Below are 21715 nucleotides of genomic sequence, written 5' to 3'. Positions count from 1 at the left end.
AAAATCAGAATAAATGTTCGCTTGCAGAAGGTATCAGGTTCAATCATCAGCAGGTAGGATTGGGAGACTCCTGTCTGAAATCCTGGAGAGTTGTTGCCAGTCAGAGTAGACAGTACTGAGACAGACAGAACAATGGTCGGATTCTGTGTAGGCCCAATCTCCCTTCAAACAAATCAGGATGAACATTCGATAAACAGGCGGCCTGAAAGCGTCCTTTGTGAACAGGGACAGCTAAGAGCTTTCAGTTTGAGCAACCTTGAGGCACCTACAGACGCCACCCAAAATCCAGAACTCAGGGTGAAGTTGGGTGTGGGAGAAAAGAGACTGAAACGGAAGATGGGGAGAGGCAACAAGATGAAATGGAGAACTGAGCTCCAAGCATCTGGCTGGTGATCCCAAGAAACAAACATAAGAAAGGGCACCTGAAGAGGTTTTGTTGAAAGAGGCCACGTTCCAAGGCCAGCTGACGGGCACCATGAAGCCAAAATGATCAAGGCATCTGGAAGCCAAGCCTTATGAGGAACGGTTGAGGGAGTCAGGTATGTTTAACCTGGAGACTCCCCTGCTGAGGGCCCGAGGGCACCGTTCCTGCCTCTCTCTACCTGGCCCAGGGCGGGGCCTGACTGGCTTCATAAGGACTGCAGCTGCTGCCCAAGGAGGACTGGGGTGTTTGGGGGGAAGTTTTGTTGGGAGCTTTTGCTGTTGTGACTGATATTAACTGTAATTACTGATGCTAACTTTTTGTATCTTTATTTGGAAACTGTTCAGTTTGGTTATTTAATTTTGAATGTGTTTTGTTTATTTTTATGACTACTTTGCTGTGTTTGTAATTATGTGAATCTTTTCATATTGTAAGCTGCCTTGAGCATTGTTTTAACTGTGGAAAGGCGGCATACAAATGAAATGATGATGATGATGAAGAAGATGATAAGAGATATGGTAGCCACCCTCAAATATCTGAATACATGGAGGATGGAGCAAGCTTGTTTTCTGCTGTTCCGGAGAGTAGGACTTGAACCGATGTCTTCAAATGGCAAGAAAATAGAAAATAGGAAGAACTTTCCGATGGAAAGAGCTGTTCAACAGTAGAATGGATGACCTTGGAAGGTGGCGGTCTCTCCTTCATTGGAGGTTCTGAAACTAAAGCTGGATGGCCACCTGTCACAGTTTCTGCAGATGAGATTCCTGCACTGCAGGGGGTTGGACTAGATGACCCTCAGGACCCCGTCTGACTACAATTCTATGATTCCATGAAAGTCACACACACAGCTATGGAAGCCCCATCAATCTCCCTTCCTCTCCCATAGCCATTTCTTTCTTTCTCTCTCTCTGTGTGCCCCACTGCCAGCCACTGAGCTTCCTTCCGACATTGCACACACCCTAATTCTCCCTTTCATCTGCAGCAGGTGAGGCTGTGCAAGGGCTGGAGGCGCCTGGGAGTTCTAGCGCAGAGCATCTGGAGGACACTAGGTTGAGGAAAGTTGCTGCAAGCAGTATTGTGGTTAAGAACATAAAAAGAACCTGCTGGATCAGGCCAACGGCCCATCGAGTCCAGCATCCTGTTCTCACAGTGGCCAACCGAATGCCCGAAGGAGAAACCCGCAAGCAGGATTCGAGCACAAAAAGCATTCTCCCCTCCTGTGTCTTCCAGGAGCTGCTGCTCAGAACCATTGCTGCCTCCAGCTGTTCAAGCAGAGCACAGCCATCACAGCCACGTTAGTTTTTTGTTTGTTTGCACTGTGGACACATATAGAGATTCCAAATGCATTTCAAGGATCTAAATAATTCTGTTGCGGTAAGATGTATTTATAAAGGCAACGCTCCCCACCCAACAAGTAAGGGCTTTTCTCCCCAAGTGCTACACTGAGTACATCCAAGAGAGTACATCAGGCCAGAGCTAAAAATACTCCCATCCCCAAAGGACAGGCCAAATCGTGCCGGGGCATCTCGATGGCGCTCATCCTCTTTTCCGGTCCCATTCTCTGCAAATCACAGAACTTGCCTTTGACCCGTTTGAGATATCTTTCTGCCTCCTCTGGCACCTCAAACACACAGAGCCGGTTGAATCTTAGCACTCTCTGCCCCCCACCCCCTAAAAAAAGATACTCCCCAGCCAATAATTGCATTAGGCTCTGTTTACCAGCTTCTTTTCAAGTCTCTACATCTATAAAGAAAACAAACCATGTGTGTGTGTGTGTGTATGTGTAATTAATTCCAAGGCTGTGTCCTATTCTCAAGTTTCTAATGACTTTTCCACACCATTCGGAGCTTGGCTGAGCCTCTCTGCCTATGACGACATCTTTTTGGCCTCCCTTCCTCCCTCCAGAGCAACAGCCTCCGCCTTCTGGGCTGAGGATGTCCATCAGGCTGGACCTGGGTCACAGGAAAGGCAAAGGGGATTGCGGCACAGCTCAGCATCCTCCGAGGCAGGGGGGCACTTCTTTGGCGTGGAAGCCTCGGGTCGCTGGTGCCCTGGAGAGGGGGCGCGCACAAAGATCTGCCCCTCCACGCCCGGTTTTCTGTCCAGTTGTACGACGGAAAGAGCTATGCGCTTATGTTCCGTCCCGGCTGGCTCCGTTAACACCCAACAAAACACGAGGATTTGGTTACTTTAAGCCCTGCACATGTCATCCGAGGTGAAGAGGAGGGCTCAGCGTTGTAAGGGAGCGACCTCATTCCTTGGGTCACCCGATCCTGCCCACCTGTCGGTGCTGCTAATTTTACCGCCCCCGGCAGGACCGCGGCCAGCTAGCAGGTTGCACCATAAAAAGAAAAAAAATAGGGAATCGGGGAGGGAAGCGGCTCCCTCCCGGGAAGAGAGAAGAAGAAGAAGAAGAAGATCCGTCAGAAAGTGCAGGGCGGGAGGTGGAGAAGAGGGTTGAGAAGTGGAGAGCTGAGCCGTCAGGACAGTGGTGGATGAGAAGGATGGAAGATGAGCCCAGGTGCTAGGAAAGACCAAAGGAGCTCATCCTGACCAGCATTCTGTCCTCATGGTGATGATCATAGAATTGCAGAGTTGGAAGGAACCACAAGAATGCTGGTGATTTTTGTGTATATCCCGCCTTCATCCGCGGCTCAAGGTGACTTACGCACATCAAAACAGCATAGATAAAACGCAAAAAGTGTATAAAAGACAATTGTTTAAAGGTAATTATGCTCCACTAGAATTAAAATAATATAAAGAAGCAAATCTATTAAAATGCAGGCTGCGAAAACAGAACAGCACTATTTAAACCCATTAAACAAACATGTCAGTTCCCAAAGGTCTGTTGGAACAAAAAGAACTTCACCTGCCAGTGGAAGGACAACAAGGAAGGAGCCAGGCTGGCTCCTCTAGGGAGGGAGTTCCAAAGTTTCCTGGGAGCAGCCACTGAGAAGGCCCTATGGGAGGCCTACAATGCCGATGGTGTCATGATTTGGGAAGTGACTGCAGATTGCACAAGATCTTAGGAGGACTGATCTCTAGAGATCCCTCGAGGGCTGTTTCCTGCCCTACATGGATGTATAGCAATTCCAGGTGCATTGCAAAGGTCGCTAACTTCAGAAATGGCCAGGAGCTTCGTTTAGTTGGGTTCATAGCAAAATCAGAAAATGTCACCATGTTTATATGATCCGAAGTGAAACCAGAAGCCATCTTTGGTGGCAATGCCCTCGGGTTTCACTATCCTGGTCTCAGGCCTATCAAGAAATATCTCAAACATTTAAATCCCCTGCTTCAGGCTTCCCCACAACAGTGATTCCTCAATATGTGGATGGTCAGCATGAAAGGCTATCACTGTAAAGAGCTCTGGCCTCCAGAGCACTCTTGTCTCACCTGCTGGGATTTTATTTCCTATGCTTTGGACATAGATGCTCAACGCCAGCTTGGGAAATATGGACGCCTTGATTTATATTGGTGCGTCACAATTTCTTTCTCCTGTCATTTGTTGTTTGCTTGCTTTGTATGCATTATAGTGTTAATACCTGGCAACTGCACTTTGGGGTTGTTAGTCATGGTAAAAAAAAGTTCCCTGTAAGGGCGTTCAGTGGTTGCTCATGAGTAAAGCGCCAGACGCAGCACTTCTAAAAACTAAGTCATTTATTGTGCACAGCTATATACAGTGGAGCAAAAATCAAACGTCCATCTCATCCATCCGCAGAGTCCAGGAATGAACCCTTCCGGTTCATTGTCCAGCAAAAGAGGTGCGGGATTCTAAACCCCCGCCTCTTTCTGCCACGTCCTTCCCATCTGCGCCCTCGGAGCGTGGGAACCTGACCCCGTTCCCCGCTATCTCTCTGGTGCTCAGGCTCTGCCATCCTCTCAGAGCCCCTGCACTGCCTTCCTGCCTCTAACTCCCCCTCCCCGCTGGAAGAGTGGTCGCTTCTGGTTCTCAGGAGAGGACGAGCTATTTATCAGCTTAGGGGGTTCTCTGTACTGTAGACGCTCCCGCGACCCTACCATCCGTGGGGAGGGGGGTTCCTGACATTCCCTTTTCAATCACCATGTGGCCTTGGAAACCCCCCCCCCCACTTTTCCATATCTACCTGTGGATACTCAGGGCATGCACAGAAATGCCCAGTTTTGCCAAAAGCCGTTTCGAACCCAAAGCTCAATCTCTGCTGCAAACAGCTCCAGGGCTGAGAAATGTTTCTGCCAGGTGACCTCTGCAGAAGAGCCTCTGAGTCGCAGAATTAGCTGTCTGGATGGAGGACAGGGTGTTTGAGTGGTACTCTTTTCCGGCAAGTCTCTAATGCTGGGGGAATTTCAGGAAGCCATCGGCGGGGCTGGAGGGAAGGCTTTTCCAAGGCAGTTTGGAACTGACAGCTAGTAAACAGCTTTTCTGATGGCTTCCCCCCCCTCTTCAGAATAATTGGCCAGAAGCTTTCGGAATTCCTGCTTCCTGCCATTAAAACCTGGAAGGCAACCCAGCCTAAGCATCTTTGACTCAGAGGAATGATAATGGGCAAATCTATCTGGCCCATGGAGCAATGGCACGGGAGGGTCCTTCCAAACTCCATTTACAAAGCAACGGTAGTGTATGTGTCAAACTAGTTTTCCTGTTTTTAGCTTATATTGTAATATTGGAGAGCAATGCTGATGGCCAACAGCGGAGCCTAAAATAGCAGTTGCAAGCAGGGTTTACTACTCAGTTTGTCTGGAGCGAGACAAAACCTGAGTCCGGATTCAGACGTGGTTTAGCCTCAGGAAGCAGCAGCAGAGAGTGGATGTTGCAGCTGCTGTCTCCAATCCAGGAAGCCACACGTTTCCTAGATCCTGGTTCATGCAAAGTAATGGTTTGGCCTAGCGCTATGTGCCCAGTGGCCTAGTGACTGAATGCGACTTAGCAGAGGATGATTTCATGCATGTTTTAAAAATGCAGTTTTAAATATGCATCAAATGGAGCTTTTAAATGCTGTCTAGCCCCCCAGCCGAGCCCTTCATGCTCCTTGCTCCTTGCAGGAGAGGCTGAATCTGGCGGCCTTGCCCTCCCGATTCTGCTGATGCCTCCACATATTTATAGGGCACGGCGTCCTCGTTCTATTCTTTAACGGAGGAAGAGACCTGAGAGTCGCCTGCCCAAGCGTCAGCTTACAGCTATTGATCTGCAGCGGCTTTTCCTGCAGCGTATTCGCTTTGCAACCCTGACGGTGAAACTCTTGGAGGGAAACGATGCTTGCCGGTGACCAAATCTCAGGCCCTTACAAAGCCTAAAAGAGGAGACGCCGTGGCATCAGAGAGAAATCCACAAAAGCAGGGCCGCCCCAAATCGTAAATAATTCCACAAGCCGGAAGCTTCAAGGCCAGTGGCGGTGGCAGAATCCCCCTTGATCATGTGGCCCCAGCCGCGAAATTCCGTGGAATCACAGAATCATGGAAATGTAGAGTTGGAAGGGACCCCCAAGGGCCATCTAGTCCAACCCCCTGCAATGCAGGAATCACAGCTAGAGAATCCCTGGCAGATAGATGCCCAACCTCTGTTGGAAAATTCTCACTGAAGAAATCTGCAGTGGCCCCTGCCTGTGGCATGCTCTCCCCAGGGAGGCTCGCCTGGTGCATATCTTTAGGCGCCAGGCAAAAACGTTCCTCTGCAAACCAAGCCTTTGCCTGATTAAACAATCTGTGGCCTTTTAAATGTGCTTGTGGGAGGGTAGGTTATTTGAGGTTTTTCGTTTTGCTATTATGTTGTGTATTTTGTGTTTTCATTCTGAATTTTTTTGTGATCTTCAGATGAAGGGTGCCATATAAATTGAATAATTCATCATCATCATCACTTTTTGAGATAAGGATAGGGAAATGAAAAGTGGGGAAAGACACCTGCTTGATACAATGTCTTCTAACCTCCCCACGAACAGATCGGAATAAATATATAGGTCACCTGGAAGCACACAGGACAAAGCATCATTAGAGACACTTTCTTCCCATTTGCAGGCTGTGCAAACCCCTCCATAAGGCTAAAAGTGGGGGGAGTGACAACTCAATTCGACACACCTCACAATCTATAGGTCTCCGGTGACATTCAGAGGCCCTGTTCCCAGCACACACACACACACACACACACCCAGGAGCCGTAGGGAAAGTGAAACGACACAAGCGGCTTGTGAGGCCGAGATCATCCTGCTCCATCCCCGGGTGTGTTACGGCACAATGATTATCAGGAGTCAAAACATGTTGCCCCAGAAACCAGCAACAGGCACCTCCAGCCCGGCTGCTGAAGCCAGCAATTGCTGCTTGCCCTCCGGCAAGGAACATGTGCATGCTCTGTAACTGTGTCGTCCGCCCAACTCCTTTAGCAGGGACGTAACACACATGCTGGGGGCCTTCAGCCCCCATTAATGAATTGGCAGGGTGCATCATCTAGTCCTGGGCAGAGCCTTTGCCCTCGCTATCTGCTACCAGCGCCACTCCTCCGTGGCTTGTGAGCACATTCTCGGCAGGAGTTAATAACACAGGAGGGAGACCAGCAGTCAGAGGACGGTGGTGTCTGCGAGGCTGTTGCCACTGAGAAGATAATCACAGACTATTATCAAAGGGGAGGATGTTTTCCCCCCCTTCTCCTTTTTTTTATCAAAACTTGCCCAAGCTATTAAACAGTTCCCATTTGTACTGATAAGCAACATTTACAGCATAAGTGTCTGAAAGTCACAGAAGACGCAGCAGTTATATTAAGGAAGCAGTGGGGGCCCTCATTATGCCATTACGGTGGAGGGTAAATAAGAGGTATCTCTGCAGAAATCTTTGGAGGTTAAAGCCAGAGCGGCGGGGATTGTTTGGGACTCTCGGAGAGTTTGCTAAGCCCTTTAAATCAAAAGCTTCTGTTTCGATCACTGGCCTCTGTCACGCTCGCCTCCGCTGCTGCTGCTGCTGCTGCTCCTCCTGCGCTGCTGTAGTTGTGGATTAATCCAGGAAGATTAATCCAGGAAAAGGCTGGCCAAATGATCAAAGCACAGAGCAAAGCGGCAGAGAGAGGTGCGTTCTCCTTCTCCTGGATGGGGGAGCATAAGCTGCAAACAGATGGGATCTGCAAAGACCCGGAGTCTGCCTTTGGCTGGGAGAGCTGTGTGGGCAAGAGAGCAAGCTTTGCAATTGCACAAAGCCCTGGTCTCCAAAGCAGGCACCTTCAGAGAATACTTCCGTGGGTTTCCTGCCTGAAGAAATGCCCTGTGTGGCGCAAGAGCAGCCACCTCTTCCTACGCAAGAGGGACGGCACGGAGCACCCTGCCAGAAACAGAAGCACGTCCAGAAGCAGCCTCTGCGGCCTGGGAGTTCTCTCCTCTGCCAACTCAAACAGGTCCGCAGAGAGACAGTCACCAAGCGGCCTTAGAAAATGGAGCAAGTGCTTCAAGGAACTCAGGACACTCCACAGCCCACAGCGGCAGCTGAAGACCAGCTCCCTTGAGCTACATTCTGTTGGCATGAGCCTCCTTATGACACACGGCTCCTAGCCTGTTCCCGAGGTTCAGACAAGGCTGGATCCATGTTATTCCAGTCTGGGTCCAGATGTATAATGTCAAGGGAACTGGGGTGTCCTTACGTTCATTTCTATCCCAGGCCAGTGAAAGTCCCTTGTAGTGTCCCAATGCGGTCTCTTGGGATATTTTGCATTGAAAGAAGTGGGGTGGTCCAGCTACAGGTATCTCACTTGTGTCTACACCGGCAGCAGCTCTCTGAGATTTCAGGCAGGGGACATTTCCCAACCCTATTCGAAGACGCTCTCAAAGGAACCTGGGGTCCTCTGCATGCAAAGTTGGTGATCTACTGATGAACTAAGGCTGCTAAGAGATCCCAGGAGAAGCCACTAACCACTGAGCCAGTTTTAAAAGCCGTTTAAGCATTTCCTCCTAAAAATATTCAAATACAAGAGCCATTTGCAACAACTGTACATAAAACCACCCAACAGAAACCACATGTACAATCGCTGCAAATGGCACTTGTTATTGGAATATTTAAGAAGTTAAAATCGGAAATCCACTAAATATTGCGGAAAGACATCTTCTTAATTGCCCACGTGAGCGTGATGGAACAGAAAAGTTTTCGGAAGGCATTTACGAGCCAAAACAGAAGGCGCCTGCTGGATTTATCTGGAAGGTTCCCTCTATTCCGTGGGGCAAACGCAGAAGAGATAGCCTGAGTCTGGAAGAACAAAGGAGAGGAATTCATCTTCTTCACGCAAGGCAGGTGATTTCTAGTCAAAGGAATCAGCGGCGGAAAAAACAGGCTCCGTTTTCCGCAAGAACCCCACGCAGCACAAAATTACACCGCATGACACCAGCAAAGGTTTATTTCACCAGTCCAGAGAGGCCCTGTGGAGACACTCTCAAAAGGTCCTTAACGGAAGAGGGAGAGAGCAGGCCAGGGATTCTAAACAGTAACGGATCTTTATTTTTAAGTGGCTGCCTTGCATAAAGACAAAAAAGGCACACAGAAAAGAAAGGAAGGAAGGAAGAAGTGAGGGATGCAGCTCCTGAGGTGAAGTGGAGCCCATCCTCGCAGCACCAGCAAGAGAAGTGGGAGCAGGGAGGAGAGGATGCCACAGCTACGCAGCTGCCTTGGTTGCAACAGGGCAAGATCAGCTGAAGCGCCCTCAACCGGGAATTACCGGTACATTTGAAGCAAAGTTTATAGGCCTACAGTGCTTTTTTTCTGGGGGGACGCAGGGGTACGCATACCCCTAAACATTTTGTGAATCTAATATGGAGATGCAGGTTAATTCTGTGTCCAGGGCGGCTGTCTACCAGCTCCATCTGGTACGCAGGATGAGACCCTCCCTGCCCGCAGACTGTCTCGCCAGAGTGGTGCATGCTCTAGTTATCTCCCGCTTGGAATACTGCAATGTGCTCTCCGTGGGGCTACCTTTGAAGATGACCCGGAAACTGCAATTAATCCAGAATGCGGCAGCGAGACTGGTGACTGGGAGCGGCCATTGGGACCATATAACACCGGCCCTGAGAGATCTGCATTGGCTCCCAGTACGTTTCTGACCGCAATTCAAAGTGTTGGTGCTGACCTTTAAAGACCTAAACGGCCTCGGTCCTGTATACCTGAAGGAGCGTTTTCACCCCCATCATTCAGCCCGGACACGGAGGTCCAGCACCGAGGGCCTTCTGCCGGTTCCCTCACTGTGAGACGTGAAATTACAGCGAACCAGGCAGGGGGCTTTCTCAGTGGTGGAGCCCGCCCTGTGGAACGTCCTCCCATCAGATGTCAAGGAAATAAACAACTATCTGACTTTTAGAAGACATCTGAAGGCAGCCCTGTTTAGGAAAGCTTTCAATATTTGATGAAGTGTTGTATTTTAATATTTTGCTGGAAGCCACCCAGAGTGGCAGGGGGAACCCAGTCAGATGGGCCGGGTATAAATAAATATTATTATTATTATTATTATTATTATTATTATTATTATTATTATTATTATTATTATTATATAAATAGCAGTTGCTGGAAACCGCAGGAGGGGAGAGGGCTCTTGTGCTCAGTTCCTGCTTGTGGGTTTCTGCTTGGCCACTGTGAAAAGAGGACACTGGCTGAGATGTTCCTAATCTCAGCATGACAGAAGCAAATTGCATGTTCCGCGAAGGGTGGGGAGCCCCTCGGGGATCTCTCAAGGGAACCTCTGTCCCTGGCACAGAGTCCCAGTGCCCAGAAGGAGGGGTTGGCACCCTGGGCTTCTAGAACACAACGAGCAGCACCAGCTCCAACCTCAGCTGCCTCCCTGCCCTTTTAAAAGCTAAAACTGCAGACAGCTGTGCCCTGCCGCCTCTCGGACACAGAGTAGGGAAAGGGGAGAGAAAGAGTGGGGGGAAAGGCAGAACGAGAAGAGATTTACTCCCTTTCTAAATTATTCACAAGAAAAGGGACTGCGCATCTTTAACAAGCCATCGTTTTATGAAGCAAGGTTAACATTTTTACTTGATTCAGTAGAATATTATAAACTCTCCGGGGTCCATTTGAGGACTTTCTACTTTGTGCAAAAGGAACAGACTCAGCACTTTTTATATTATTTAGAGAATAAAATTAACCCTCGATGGCCCAGGCTGGGTATTTCCTCTCCCCAGTTAAATATGGCACGCTCAGCAATTCCACCCCCCCGATATAATTACGGGCTGCTATCCATCATCTGTAGGAGAATGTTTTTCTGACACTCCAGAAGTGATGCGGTAAGCACGTTCACTAATAGAATAAATATTCTAAGTATCTCTTTTATATTTTCATTTAAATTGGAATATTTTAAAATAATTGTACACGTGCTGCCTGGGTGACTTGTCCCGGTGGCTGTGGAGAGAGGCTGCCCGGTCGACTCTGCCTTCGGCTCGGGGGGAAGCTCTCCCGCCACAAAAACCAGGGTGCGCTTGGGGTACGGCTGCAAAACGCCATTAGCAAAAGGCAATCTGCTAGCAATCTTTTGCTGCCAGGGTCCCTCCGTGAGCGTCCTCGCCAAGTGTTGCTCTTTCCCACCTTTGACTGGCGGCCGCCTCTCCATTAGAATGTGGGTGTCCCGACTTCTAAATTTATTTATTGCATCTATATCTCACTTTTATTTCCCTCTAAGGAGCTCGAGGTGGTGTACGTGGTTCCCCCTATTTAATCCCCACAACCACCCTATCAGGTAGGCTAGACTGGGGGAGGCAATGACTGGCCCCAGGTTACCTGGTGAATGGGGGGGATTCGAACCCTGGCCTCTACCAGTTCAGAGTCTGACCCTCTAACCAAGACACCACAAGGGGCTCTCTGGAACTCCTCCTCCTAGTTGCACAAGAGTAGCCCTACTGGGTTATACACAGCGGTCAACCAGATGCCCTAACACAGGCACCCCCAAACTTTGGCCCTCCAGATGTTTTGGACTACAATTCCCATCATCCCTGACCACTGGTCCTGTTAGCTAGGGATCATGGGAGTTGTAGGCCAAAACATCTGGAGGGCCGCAGTTTGGGGATGCCTGCCCTAACAGAAGAATTCAGAACCAGGACTGGAAGGCAAGCACCCTCTTCCATTGTTGTCCTACCACCAGCAATGAAACCTGGAGGTTCCCTCCTGCCGTCATGGCTAGCTGCCGTTGGCAGACTTCTCCTCCCCCTCTGTCTTCTCTAGGCATTTTTCCAACCCCCTTCTAAAGCTAGCAACCATCACATCTGGTGGCAGCGAGTTCCACAAGCCAGCAACGTGAGGAAGATCTTCCTTTTGCCCGACGTACCCATCAGCTTTGCTGCATGAGCCCACTTTCTGGCGCTGTCAGAGAGGGAGGGAAAACCTCCTCTGCCTTTGCTTTCTCCACACCTTTCTCAACAGGTAGGACAAGCGCATCCGCTGGCCTCGAGTCACCTTTGCCTCCACGCCGGTCTCTGCTGCTTCCAGTGGTTGTCACCACCTGAGACACGGAAGCCGCACTCAGGGCTGGCCTAGTACTTTTTGGCAACTGAGGTGGACCACAAATTGACACAGAAATGCTCCCCGGCCAAAGAAGAAGGGATGAGCAATTGGGAACAAAGCAGGGGATAAAGATCGACCACTGGGATCTGCTGCCCCCGAGGATCTTGCCACCCGAGGCAGTAGCCTCACCTTGCCTCACAGGTGTGCCAGCCCTGGCTGTGTTCCTTCACAATACTGCAGCCGTGTGGGTGTCACGGTGCTGTCAGGAGAGGAATGTGAGGAATTAACCACAGTGGTTCTCAAACTTCCGGAAGTCTGTTCGAAGACCAAAGCGTTCCAAAACCAAGGCGTGCTTTCCCATAGAAAGTAATGCCAAATGGATTAATCAGTTCCAGATTTTTAAAAACAAAATAAAATGAAAGTAATAAACAATGTACTGCAGTCACACAATCAATCAATCAATCAATCAGTAGCTGAACTGGGTTCAACACAGCCACAAAAATAACAAAAAGAGCTGCAAAAAAACAATGCAAAATAAATAGCAAAAACAGTCAGACCTCAGCGTAACACACAAAACGGAAGTGAAACACTCAAAACGGAGCACGTCCAGCTTCCAAAAAAAGTTCGCAAACTTACTTCCGGGTTTGCAGTGTTTGGGTTCCAAGTTGAGTTTGAGAACCAAGGTACCACTGTATTGTCAAAAGTACACTCACAAGTTACTCCTAGGTGTGCACCTGATGAGGCAGTTGTTGCGACAGAGAGACCCCCGCCCGCCACAACCTCAGCTTAGGTATCTCCACCACCCGAGCTGCACGCAAGCAGAAGCAGACTTCACCTGCGTTTAACCTGCTCCTGCTCCTCCCTCTTCACCCCTCTCCTGGTCCTGGGAGACAGTAGGGCAGGAGACACAGGGGCAGCAGGAGGAGGTGTGGAAGCCCTCAACTCTCCGCCAGCCTAATCTCTCTCTCCCTCCTCCTGCCCTGTCCTTCACTCTCCAATCCTGCAGCTTCTCCTGCCTCTGACTCTCGGCTCTTGGCTGTCACACATTCCCCCAGATCGACGTTCCCTTCTTCCAAGTCAGTCTCCAACCCTCCTTCTCCCGGTGCCCACTCCCCAGTGTCCGGCCAGTCCCTGAAATGGGCGCCCCACAAGCCACAGCTGGCCCTGCTGCCACAAAATTCCGCCTTCTTACTGCCAGGCCCATTTCTTGTTCGAAGATTGACAGATACTGGAGAGGATTGATTTATGCAGCACAAAGTAAAGCCGTGGAACTCCCTTCCACAGGAAGCAGTGGGGGCGACCAGGGGCGGAGGAAGGGGGCGGTGGGGGCGTTCCACCCTGGGTGTCTTCATTGAGGGGGGTGACATTTGGCACGCCCACGACTCCCAAGCCTACCCCGAGCCGTCGGGGGAAGGGGGGAGCTGGGCTGCTTTGCCAGTGGCATTCCCCCCCCTTTCCCCTTCATTTAGACAGCTTGGAGGAGGCTTGGGAGTCGCGGGTGGGTGGCGTGCCGAATGTCCGCCATCGACGGCTGACTCTGCCCCCGGCTGCACACACCGCTCCGTGAACCCGAGTGGCTGGGTGGGCACCGATCCAGCGCCTGGGAGGGCACTTTCCGCCCCCCGCGGGAGTGCACCCGCCCTGGGTAGGGCGGACAAATGCTCTGCCGCTGGAGGCGACCAACCTCAATGGATTTAAAAGAGGACATGACAAAACTAATGGAGCAGAGGGCTGCTAAGGGCGACCATGCTAGATGGAGTAGCCTCTCCCTCTCTCCAAAAAATGGGAGATATGGAGAGAGCGATTCCTTAAAGGCACTTTCCTACTGTTTGCCCCCTAAAGCCCATCACCCAACAGAAGGACGTAAAATAGGGTTACCTGATGTCCCCGGTTTCCGGGGACAGTCCCCGGATTTGCCAATCTGTCCCCAGACAAACTCCGTCCCCGGAATGTCCCCAGATTTGCAAATCTGTCCCCGGGAAACGTGGCAGCGGCAGCCTCAGCAGCCCAGAGCCATCCTGGTAGCGCAGTTGGCTCTGGCTGGCTTCAGGAGCTGCTTGCTGCTGTGGCACCCACCATTTTTCCTCGCCGCAACTTTCAGCGAGGAAAAATGGCAGGCACTACGGAAGCAAGCAGCTCCTGAAGCCAGCCAGAACCAACTGCGCTACCAGGATGGCTGTGGGCTGATGACTGCCACTGCCACTGCCACTGCCACTGCCACTGCAGAGAAACCGCGTACCTTGCGCCCCTCCTGGGCAACTGCCGCCCACCCGCGACTCCCGAGCCTCCCCCAGTCTGTCAAAACAAAGGAGGAACGGGGCAGGAGATTGGGGAAGGCTCGGGAGTCATGGGTGGGCAGCACGCCTTTGACCAGTTTTTTAAAAAACTCTGTGCATTTATGTTCCACAGGGGACGAAAGAAGGATTTTGCACCTTTATTCAAAATGCACGTGTGCTTGGGCCCAGGGTCTTTTGCCTCACCATCCCCACTACTGACTCCCTGTTGCTACTCAAGCCTCAAAAAAAAAAAAAAAAAGTGTCCCTGGATTCATTGAAAAAAAATCTGGTAACCATAACATAAAAGGTGGGATCATCAGGTGTGTGACTGTACATCTGAGAAACGAATATTGCAGGGCTGGAAAACTGAAAAAAAGAGATTGTGGGTGTGAAGGAATTCCCCAGTGAAGAAAGGTGACAACATCTGGAGTGTCTGAGTTTACGGGCGGGGGGAAAGGCGAGTTAAGTGGGTGGGGGGACATGGCATAGAAGTTGAGAATGATGTTTGGTGTGGAGAAAGTGGACAGAAAGAAGCGGTTTTCTCTCTCTTATAAGGCGAGAGAGTAAGACCATCCAATGAAGCTGAATGTTGAAAGATTCAGGACAAAAGGAAAGTAGTTTTTCACACAGCACAAACTATGGAATATCGTTTAACCACAAAAAAAAACGATGATGATTTTCTTAAATGTATTAGTTGCAATTTTGCCATGGCAACTCAGTGACTGACAATATTATAAGCAAAAAACCAAATACATACCTATATTAAAACCAGTACTTTATAAAAGAAAAATATAAAAACAGTTCCATTTTTTAAAAACTAGATTACTGCTGCAGCAAAGAGAGCAAGTTTCTCACCAGGAGCCCCCTTGGTTTCATTGAAAGAACAGATTCCTTACCTTTAAGCTAGCCCTGATTTTCAGAGAATTTAACATTAAGTTGCCCCCTGGTTGCTTCTTGCCAAACCAAGAATCACAGCACACACCACACACAGCCAAACTCAGCCGGCTATTTTTACTTTTTTTAATTCCTAAGATTTAAATCCTCCTTTTCCAAACTGGCATATGCACGCACGCACGCACACACACACACACACACACACGGTGCAAACCAAACTGTGTAATCCCAGCTACATGTGTCACATGGATTTGAAGATGGAAACGTTTCTGCCCAGTATCTCTCCACCAAGGGGTAGTTGCCATTTGAGTCCTGCCTACTCACCAGTGGTAAGGTAAAGGTAAAGGGACCCCTGACCATTAGGTCCAGTCATGTCCGACTCTGGGGTCGCGGCGCTCATCTCGCGTTACTGGCCGAGGGAGCCGGCGTACAGCTTCCGGGTCATGTGGCCAGCATGACAAAGCCGCTTCTGGCGAACCAGAGCAGCACACGGAAACACCGTTTACCTTCCCACCGGAGCGGTACCTATTTATCTACTTGCACTTTGACGTGCTTTTGAACTGCTAGGTGGGCAGGAGCAGGGACCAAGCAACGGGAGCTCATCCCATCACGGGGATTCAAACCGCCGACCTTTTGATCAGCAAGCCCTAGGCTCAGTGGTTTAACCCACAGCGCCACCCGTGTCCCTTACTCACCAGTGGTACTGAACCCCAAAAAGGAGCAGAGAGAAGGTGGGAGAACATTAAAAAAAATGAAAAGGAGACACCCTTCTCAGCTGCAGACACTGGATTTTCTGTGAGTATGGGCCATGCCATGAGACAAAACAATTGCAAGAGAGAGAGATATGGATTCTCAGCTGCATGAGGGTTACATCTCAATGGGATACTTGGCTAAGGCCTTGCCCCCATCTTACCTTCTCTCCCAAGGGACAGTAGCCTTTGAGGAAGTCTGAGCACACTTCCGCTTTCCGTGAAACGTAGACATGGCTGTAGGGACAGTCACTGTTGTTGCAGATCCCTTTCAGGAAATAAGAGCACACAGGCATCTGAAAGGACAAAGTTAGGAGGAAAGATTACGGTAATCCCCAATGATTTAGTGCCAGTTCCAACCCCCAAGTGATGGAAAACCATCCCTGCTATAAAATGAAGGCTACAGTCCCCATCCCTCCAATACCAGATTTGATTCTGGTGTGGTTTACACATGCATCATTTATGCTCACAACAACTCTGCGAAGCTGGCCACAAATATTCCCATTTTGCAGAATGCAACTTGCGGAGAAAGCAACTTTCCCAGGGCCACCCAGGGAGTCTTGTGAGCGAGCAGCAAATTTAGTCTTCTGCTTGTTTGCAGCTTCCAGATCTTCTGCAGGACTCCTGCAACAGCCAGGCACACCACCCAACTTAGTCCCCTACATAGCTGCTTCCCTGCGGTGTGCATATTATGCACCTGATAACTTATACAGTGCTTAATTACAGCGATCTCATAGTAACTCCATACAATAAACCCCCCACCAACCGCTAGAACTATAACATCAGAAACAAAGAAAGTCAGTAGGCACCAGAAGTTGAATATAAGTCCAGTGTCCAGATCAAGGGAGGTCATAATACCACTACTCTATTCTGCCTTGGTGAGACCCCACCTGGAATCCTGTGTCCAGTTCTGGGTGCCACAATTTAAGAAGGATATTGACAAGCTGGAAGATGTGCAGAGGTGGGCAACCAAGATGACCAAGGGTGTGGAAAGTAAGCCTTATGAGGAATGGTTGAAGGAGCTGGGTATGTTGAGACTGAGTGGTGAGAAGAGAAGACTCCCTAGAAAAGACCCTGATGTTGGGAAAGATGGAGGGCACAAGGAGAAGGGGACGACAGAGAACGAGATGCTTGGACAGTGTTCTCGAAGCGACTAGCATGAGTTTGGCCAAACTGCGGGAGGCAGTGAAAGATAGGCATGCCTGGTGTGCTCTGGTCCGTGGGGTTACGAAGAGTCGGAAACGACTGGACGACTGAACAACAACAAAGGTACCCCTGACCGTTAGGTCCATTCGCGAACGAATCTGGGGTTGCGGCGCTCATCTCGCTTTACTGGCCGAGGGAGCCGGCATTTGTCCGCAGACAGTTTTTCCGGGTCATGTGGCCAGCATGACTAAGCCGCTTCTGGCGAACCAGAGCAGCACACGGAAACGCTGTTTACCTTCCTGCTGGAGTGGTACCTATTTATCTACTTGCACTTGATGTGCTTTCGAACTGCTAGGTGGGCAGGAGCTGGGACTGAACAACAGGAGCTCACCCCGTCATGGGGATTTGAACTGCCGACCTTCTGATCGGCAAGCCCAAGGCTCTGGGGTTTAGATCACAGCACCACCCGCGTCCCTTGGTGATAGGATAGCCATCTTCAAATATCTCAAAGGCTGTCACATGAAATATGGAGCAAGCTTGTTTTCTCCTGCTCTAGAGGGTAGGACTCGAACCAATGGCTTCAAGTTACAAGAAAGGTGATTCCGACTAAACATCAGGAAGGACCTTCTGACGGCAAGAGCACAGTCTAACACAGCTCCTGTCTAATATTCAAGGGGGAGGGAGTTCCAAAGGCTAGGTGTCATGATATGACATCCAACCCTCACCAGACGCGAATAGCGATGGGCCAAAGGGTACTTTGATTCCCATTTTTGTCATCTTTGAGAGAAACGCCCTTTACAGCTTGAAGCCAGATTCTGGCCGTTGTTTCCTCCAGTCGGTGGGCAGATCTCCATAGGACTCATTGCTCCTGTTACTGTTGTTCACAGGTGCGGGTGATGTGAAAAAGCAACGCAAAACCAATCTGTGCGCAGAGACAGATGTGGGACCGCCCTGAGCAGTCCTGCCACAAAGCACAAAACTTTACCTTCTGCCAGCTGCCGGGTAATTAAAAACGAATTACTAGCCTGCTGTGACAATCCTACTCCTCCACCTTCAGCGGCTACTGGAGGCAGAGAGGGGCTGCAGCCCAGGGTGCCCAAGCGCTGCCTTTGCAGGGATGAAAACACCAGCACTGCTGGTCAGCCAAGGAAGCTGAATGTTGGAAGATTCAGGACAGAGAAAAGGAAGAACTTCTTCATGCAGCGCAGAGTTAAACTGTGGAACTTCCTCTCACAGGAGGCAGTGACGGCCACCAACTTGGGTGGCTCTAAAAGAAGGTTGGACAAATTCATGGAGGAGGAGAGAACTATGGGTGGCTACAAGCCAGGATGGCTCTGCTCTGCTCTGCCTCCACACTTGAAGGCAGCGATGCTTCTGAATCCCAGTTGCTGGAAACCGCAGGAGGGGAGAGGGTTGCTCTTGTGCTCGGATCCAGCTTGCGGGTTTCCCACAGGCATCTGGTTGGCCACTGTGAGAAGAGGATGTTGGACAAGACGGGCCATTTGGCCTGATCCAACAGCATCTGCTTATGTTCTTAAAGGATGTCTGGGTCAACCGCTGGCATTTCCACCAACTCTGGTCAGAAATGACCATGCTGGAGCCAGTATGACTCTCTAGAGCAGGGGTGGCCAACTCCCAAAACACTGAGGTCTACTCACAGAGTTAAAAACTGCCAGTGATCTACCCCCTTTTTGGGGGTTCAGGTTGTTGAGCTTTTTTTAGGGAGGAGGAAGGCCCATTTTTAAGGGGTTCAGGTCTAAGTTGTTGAGCTTTTTGGGGTGCAGGGCAAAAATAAAATGTTGAGCTTTTTTTAGGGGGGCAAAGTTGTTGAGCTTCTTTGGGGGGAGCCAGTGATCCACCACAGACATCCAGTGATCTACTGGTAGATCATAATCTACCTGTTGGACGTGCCTGCTCTAGAGCATCTGTGGCACCTTCCAGCTGTTTTGGACTACAACTCCCATCAACCCCAGCCACTATGGCTGTGCTAGCTGGGGCAGATGGGAGTTGCGGTCCAAAACAGCTGGAGGGCACCAGAGGGCTGCTCCAGGGTGACTCTGCAGAGGATAACTTGGCTTGTGAAGTGCTCATTCTGGGTGCTTGGCTCACCTTCCACGCTCACCCTCTTCCCTTCCTGGCTGTCCACACGGACACAAAAACCGGCTTTTGCCCAGTGGAACAGAGTCCCCGCTTCTGCCAAGCGCCACGGCCTTAAGTCCTGCAGGTTCAGGGATCCTCCGGCCAGTATTTACAGATGTGCAATAAGCGCGGGCGACGTGATGCATGGGGGAGGGAGCTTTCCCCCCCGAAGGACGTATTAGGAATTTAACTGAATTAGTTCACTAGAGTGAGAAGGAGGAGGGGGGAGGGGAGAGAAAGAGGACAGCAAAATGGAAGGCTAAAAGCCACGCAAGAAGGAAAAACACAGAGGGCTTTAAAAGCAAAGAGTTTATTTTTAATTGTCTTTTAACTGCAGACATTAAAATAAAGGACAGGGCTCTGGGGCTGCCTTCTCCTGTCGGCGGTGGCGTGACCGTAAACGATTCCCTTAATGTAGGTTTTGATATAGAGATCAAATTAGCTCTAATAAAAAGGGATAATAAAGGCGGCTCTTATGCAAAACTCAACTCCTCCCAGCTGTCAAGGCTGAGCCATTACCAAGAGGAAGCGCCGTTCTCGTTTCAATTAACCTTGTTTGCACCCCGCGATGTCCGCGCAAATAACAATAACATTAATGCAAGGCGCTGTGGCCATATTAGGAAGCCCCGAAGACGCGCGCGTGCCTTCCCGGAGCCGGCGGCTAATGAACCCGAAACTCGACGTGAATTTCCAAATTGCTCACAACAGAGTTTTGAAGCTCTATTAGGGAGAAAAATGCTGATTCTTGTCAAGTCCCTCAAGGGGAAAAGCTGTTGCAACAGCAGCCTGCTCCAGCCCAAGTCTTAGCCTCGTGCTAACCTCTTGCATCCGCAAACTCAGCCGCGCTTGCACAGGCGGAGTGGCAGGGGGCTGGCAGCCCCACGGGTGGTGGGCAGCAAACTGGGGGCCACAAGCAGCTCTGCCCAGGAGGGCCGGGCCACTTCTCCACTACGTCCCAGCCTCCAAATGAGGAAAGCTGTTCAATGCTCTGACTCTTCTTGTGCCTTATTCTCAGGAAACCTATCAAGACTCCTCTCTTTTGCTGGGCTTCTAAGGCAGCCAGAGATAATCCTCCCTTCTCTTCTTCCTTTGCCCTTTTTGAAAAAAACAAACCAATTAATTTTGAACGTAAACGTTTGCAGATTTTCTTTTTGATTTGGTTCAGGACTCTGGCACGGCAGGCCTATCTATCGAAGGCAGCCTTCAAGACATTGTTGGACTACAACTCCCACAGTGTGCTAGCTAGAGGCTGATGGGAGTTGCAGTTGAACAACCTTTGGAGAGCACCAGCTCGGGCAAGGCTTTCTCCAAAGTGGTGCCACAACTACAAATCATAGAATCATAGAATAGAATCATAGAATCCTAGAGTTGGAAGAGACCCCAAGGGCCATCCAGTCCAACCCCCTGCCAAGCAGGAAACACCATCAAAGCATTCCTGACAGATGGCTGTCAAGCCTCCGCTTAAAGACCTCCAAAGAAGGAGACTCCACCACACTCCTTGGCAGCAAATTCCACTTGGCAGCAAATGGCGCTTGACCCCCAAGGAGAGCTGGCAGAGGCTGATGGGAGATGTAGTCCAACAGCATCTGCAGGGCATCAGTTTGACGAAGGAGGGCCTGAGGGCCTGCTACACAACTGTATCCCCCGCGCGTGCGCAAAGACAAACCTCTAAACCATGTTTGTTCACACAACCTGCAGAGGAATCGGAGGCCCAAGCAGCGTATTTGAAAGTCAACCACCTCTGGAAAGGGCTGGGCCTGCCTCTGTCTCCATTCCAAGCAGGCGACTTCGTGGGACATTTTGCTGCCTGGGGCAATGGACAAGATGCCACTCCCCGGCTCCATCCCATGTACAAAACCCTCCTGAAATGGCTGTCGAAACCAACTCTTGACACTGGCTGCCTCTGATGGATGAATTTCCGATGGATAAATCCCGGGGAATCCTGGATTCCCGACAGCCCTACTCTGCCCCCTGTCGCAGCACCACCTCCAGCACCTGCCACCTCCCTCTGTCTCAAGGCAGTGCTGGCCCTGGCTAGGCAGAGCACAGCTTTAAAATAAACTGTCTGTTGCTGGTTGCTCAGAAATCCCACCCTGGGGCCTTAAGAGCAGGGCAAGTAATAAACCAACAACTGCATCATTCCAGGGCATGTGTTCCCTTCCGTTAGGTTTGCAGCCCTGATGCTCTCACCAGAAAGTGCTTGCGCACTGCCTGGACCCCATGCTTCCACCCCGAGGGTTTCCAAAAGAAAGGGACAGACAACAGAGGGACTTCTCAACTTCCCCATTTCCAGTCGGAGACAAGCACATTTGCTCTTGGCAGCAGCCAGGAGGTGGGGCAATCATGTTTCCAGACCCTCAAAAAATCTGTCCCTGTACTTAACTCAAGACACAGGACGAGAAAGCTGCCTTTAAAAGAAAGGGCTCTTTTTGGTGCCAGTGGACTCCAGCCAGGCCATTTGCAGCGAAGCCTGAGCACAGCAGAAAACCGCTTTCTTTTGCGGTAAGGATTAACTCGCCAGCCACTCTCTTTGGGTTGTGCTTTGATAAATGAGGCTAACATCACCTTTCCTGGTAATCGCCAGGTTAACAGGAAGCTACAGGAGCGGGTGCCGAAGTCACCGCTTGCTCCGGGCAGCCGGCTACCCCTGGGCTATAAATCACGGC

The 21715-nt window shown here is 50.3% G+C and overlaps 1 protein-coding gene across 1 annotated transcript in view; it reads right to left on the bottom strand.

Annotated features, from left to right (window-relative positions):
* The window catches only part of ZC3H3 (zinc finger CCCH-type containing 3), a 237882-nt gene that overhangs the window by 35087 nt on the left and 181080 nt on the right, over nt 1-21715 (bottom strand). The window contains exon 9 of the mRNA XM_033155958.1: nt 15929-16060. Within this exon, the coding sequence (XP_033011849.1) occupies nt 15929-16060 (132 nt within the window). The remainder of the gene's footprint in view (nt 1-15928; nt 16061-21715) is intronic.

This window comes from Lacerta agilis, chromosome 7 (assembly GCF_009819535.1).
Source record: "Lacerta agilis isolate rLacAgi1 chromosome 7, rLacAgi1.pri, whole genome shotgun sequence".
In the NCBI taxonomy this organism is placed as follows: domain Eukaryota; kingdom Metazoa; phylum Chordata; class Lepidosauria; order Squamata; family Lacertidae; genus Lacerta; species Lacerta agilis.
This window is presented reverse-complemented; position numbering and strand designations above follow the sequence as displayed.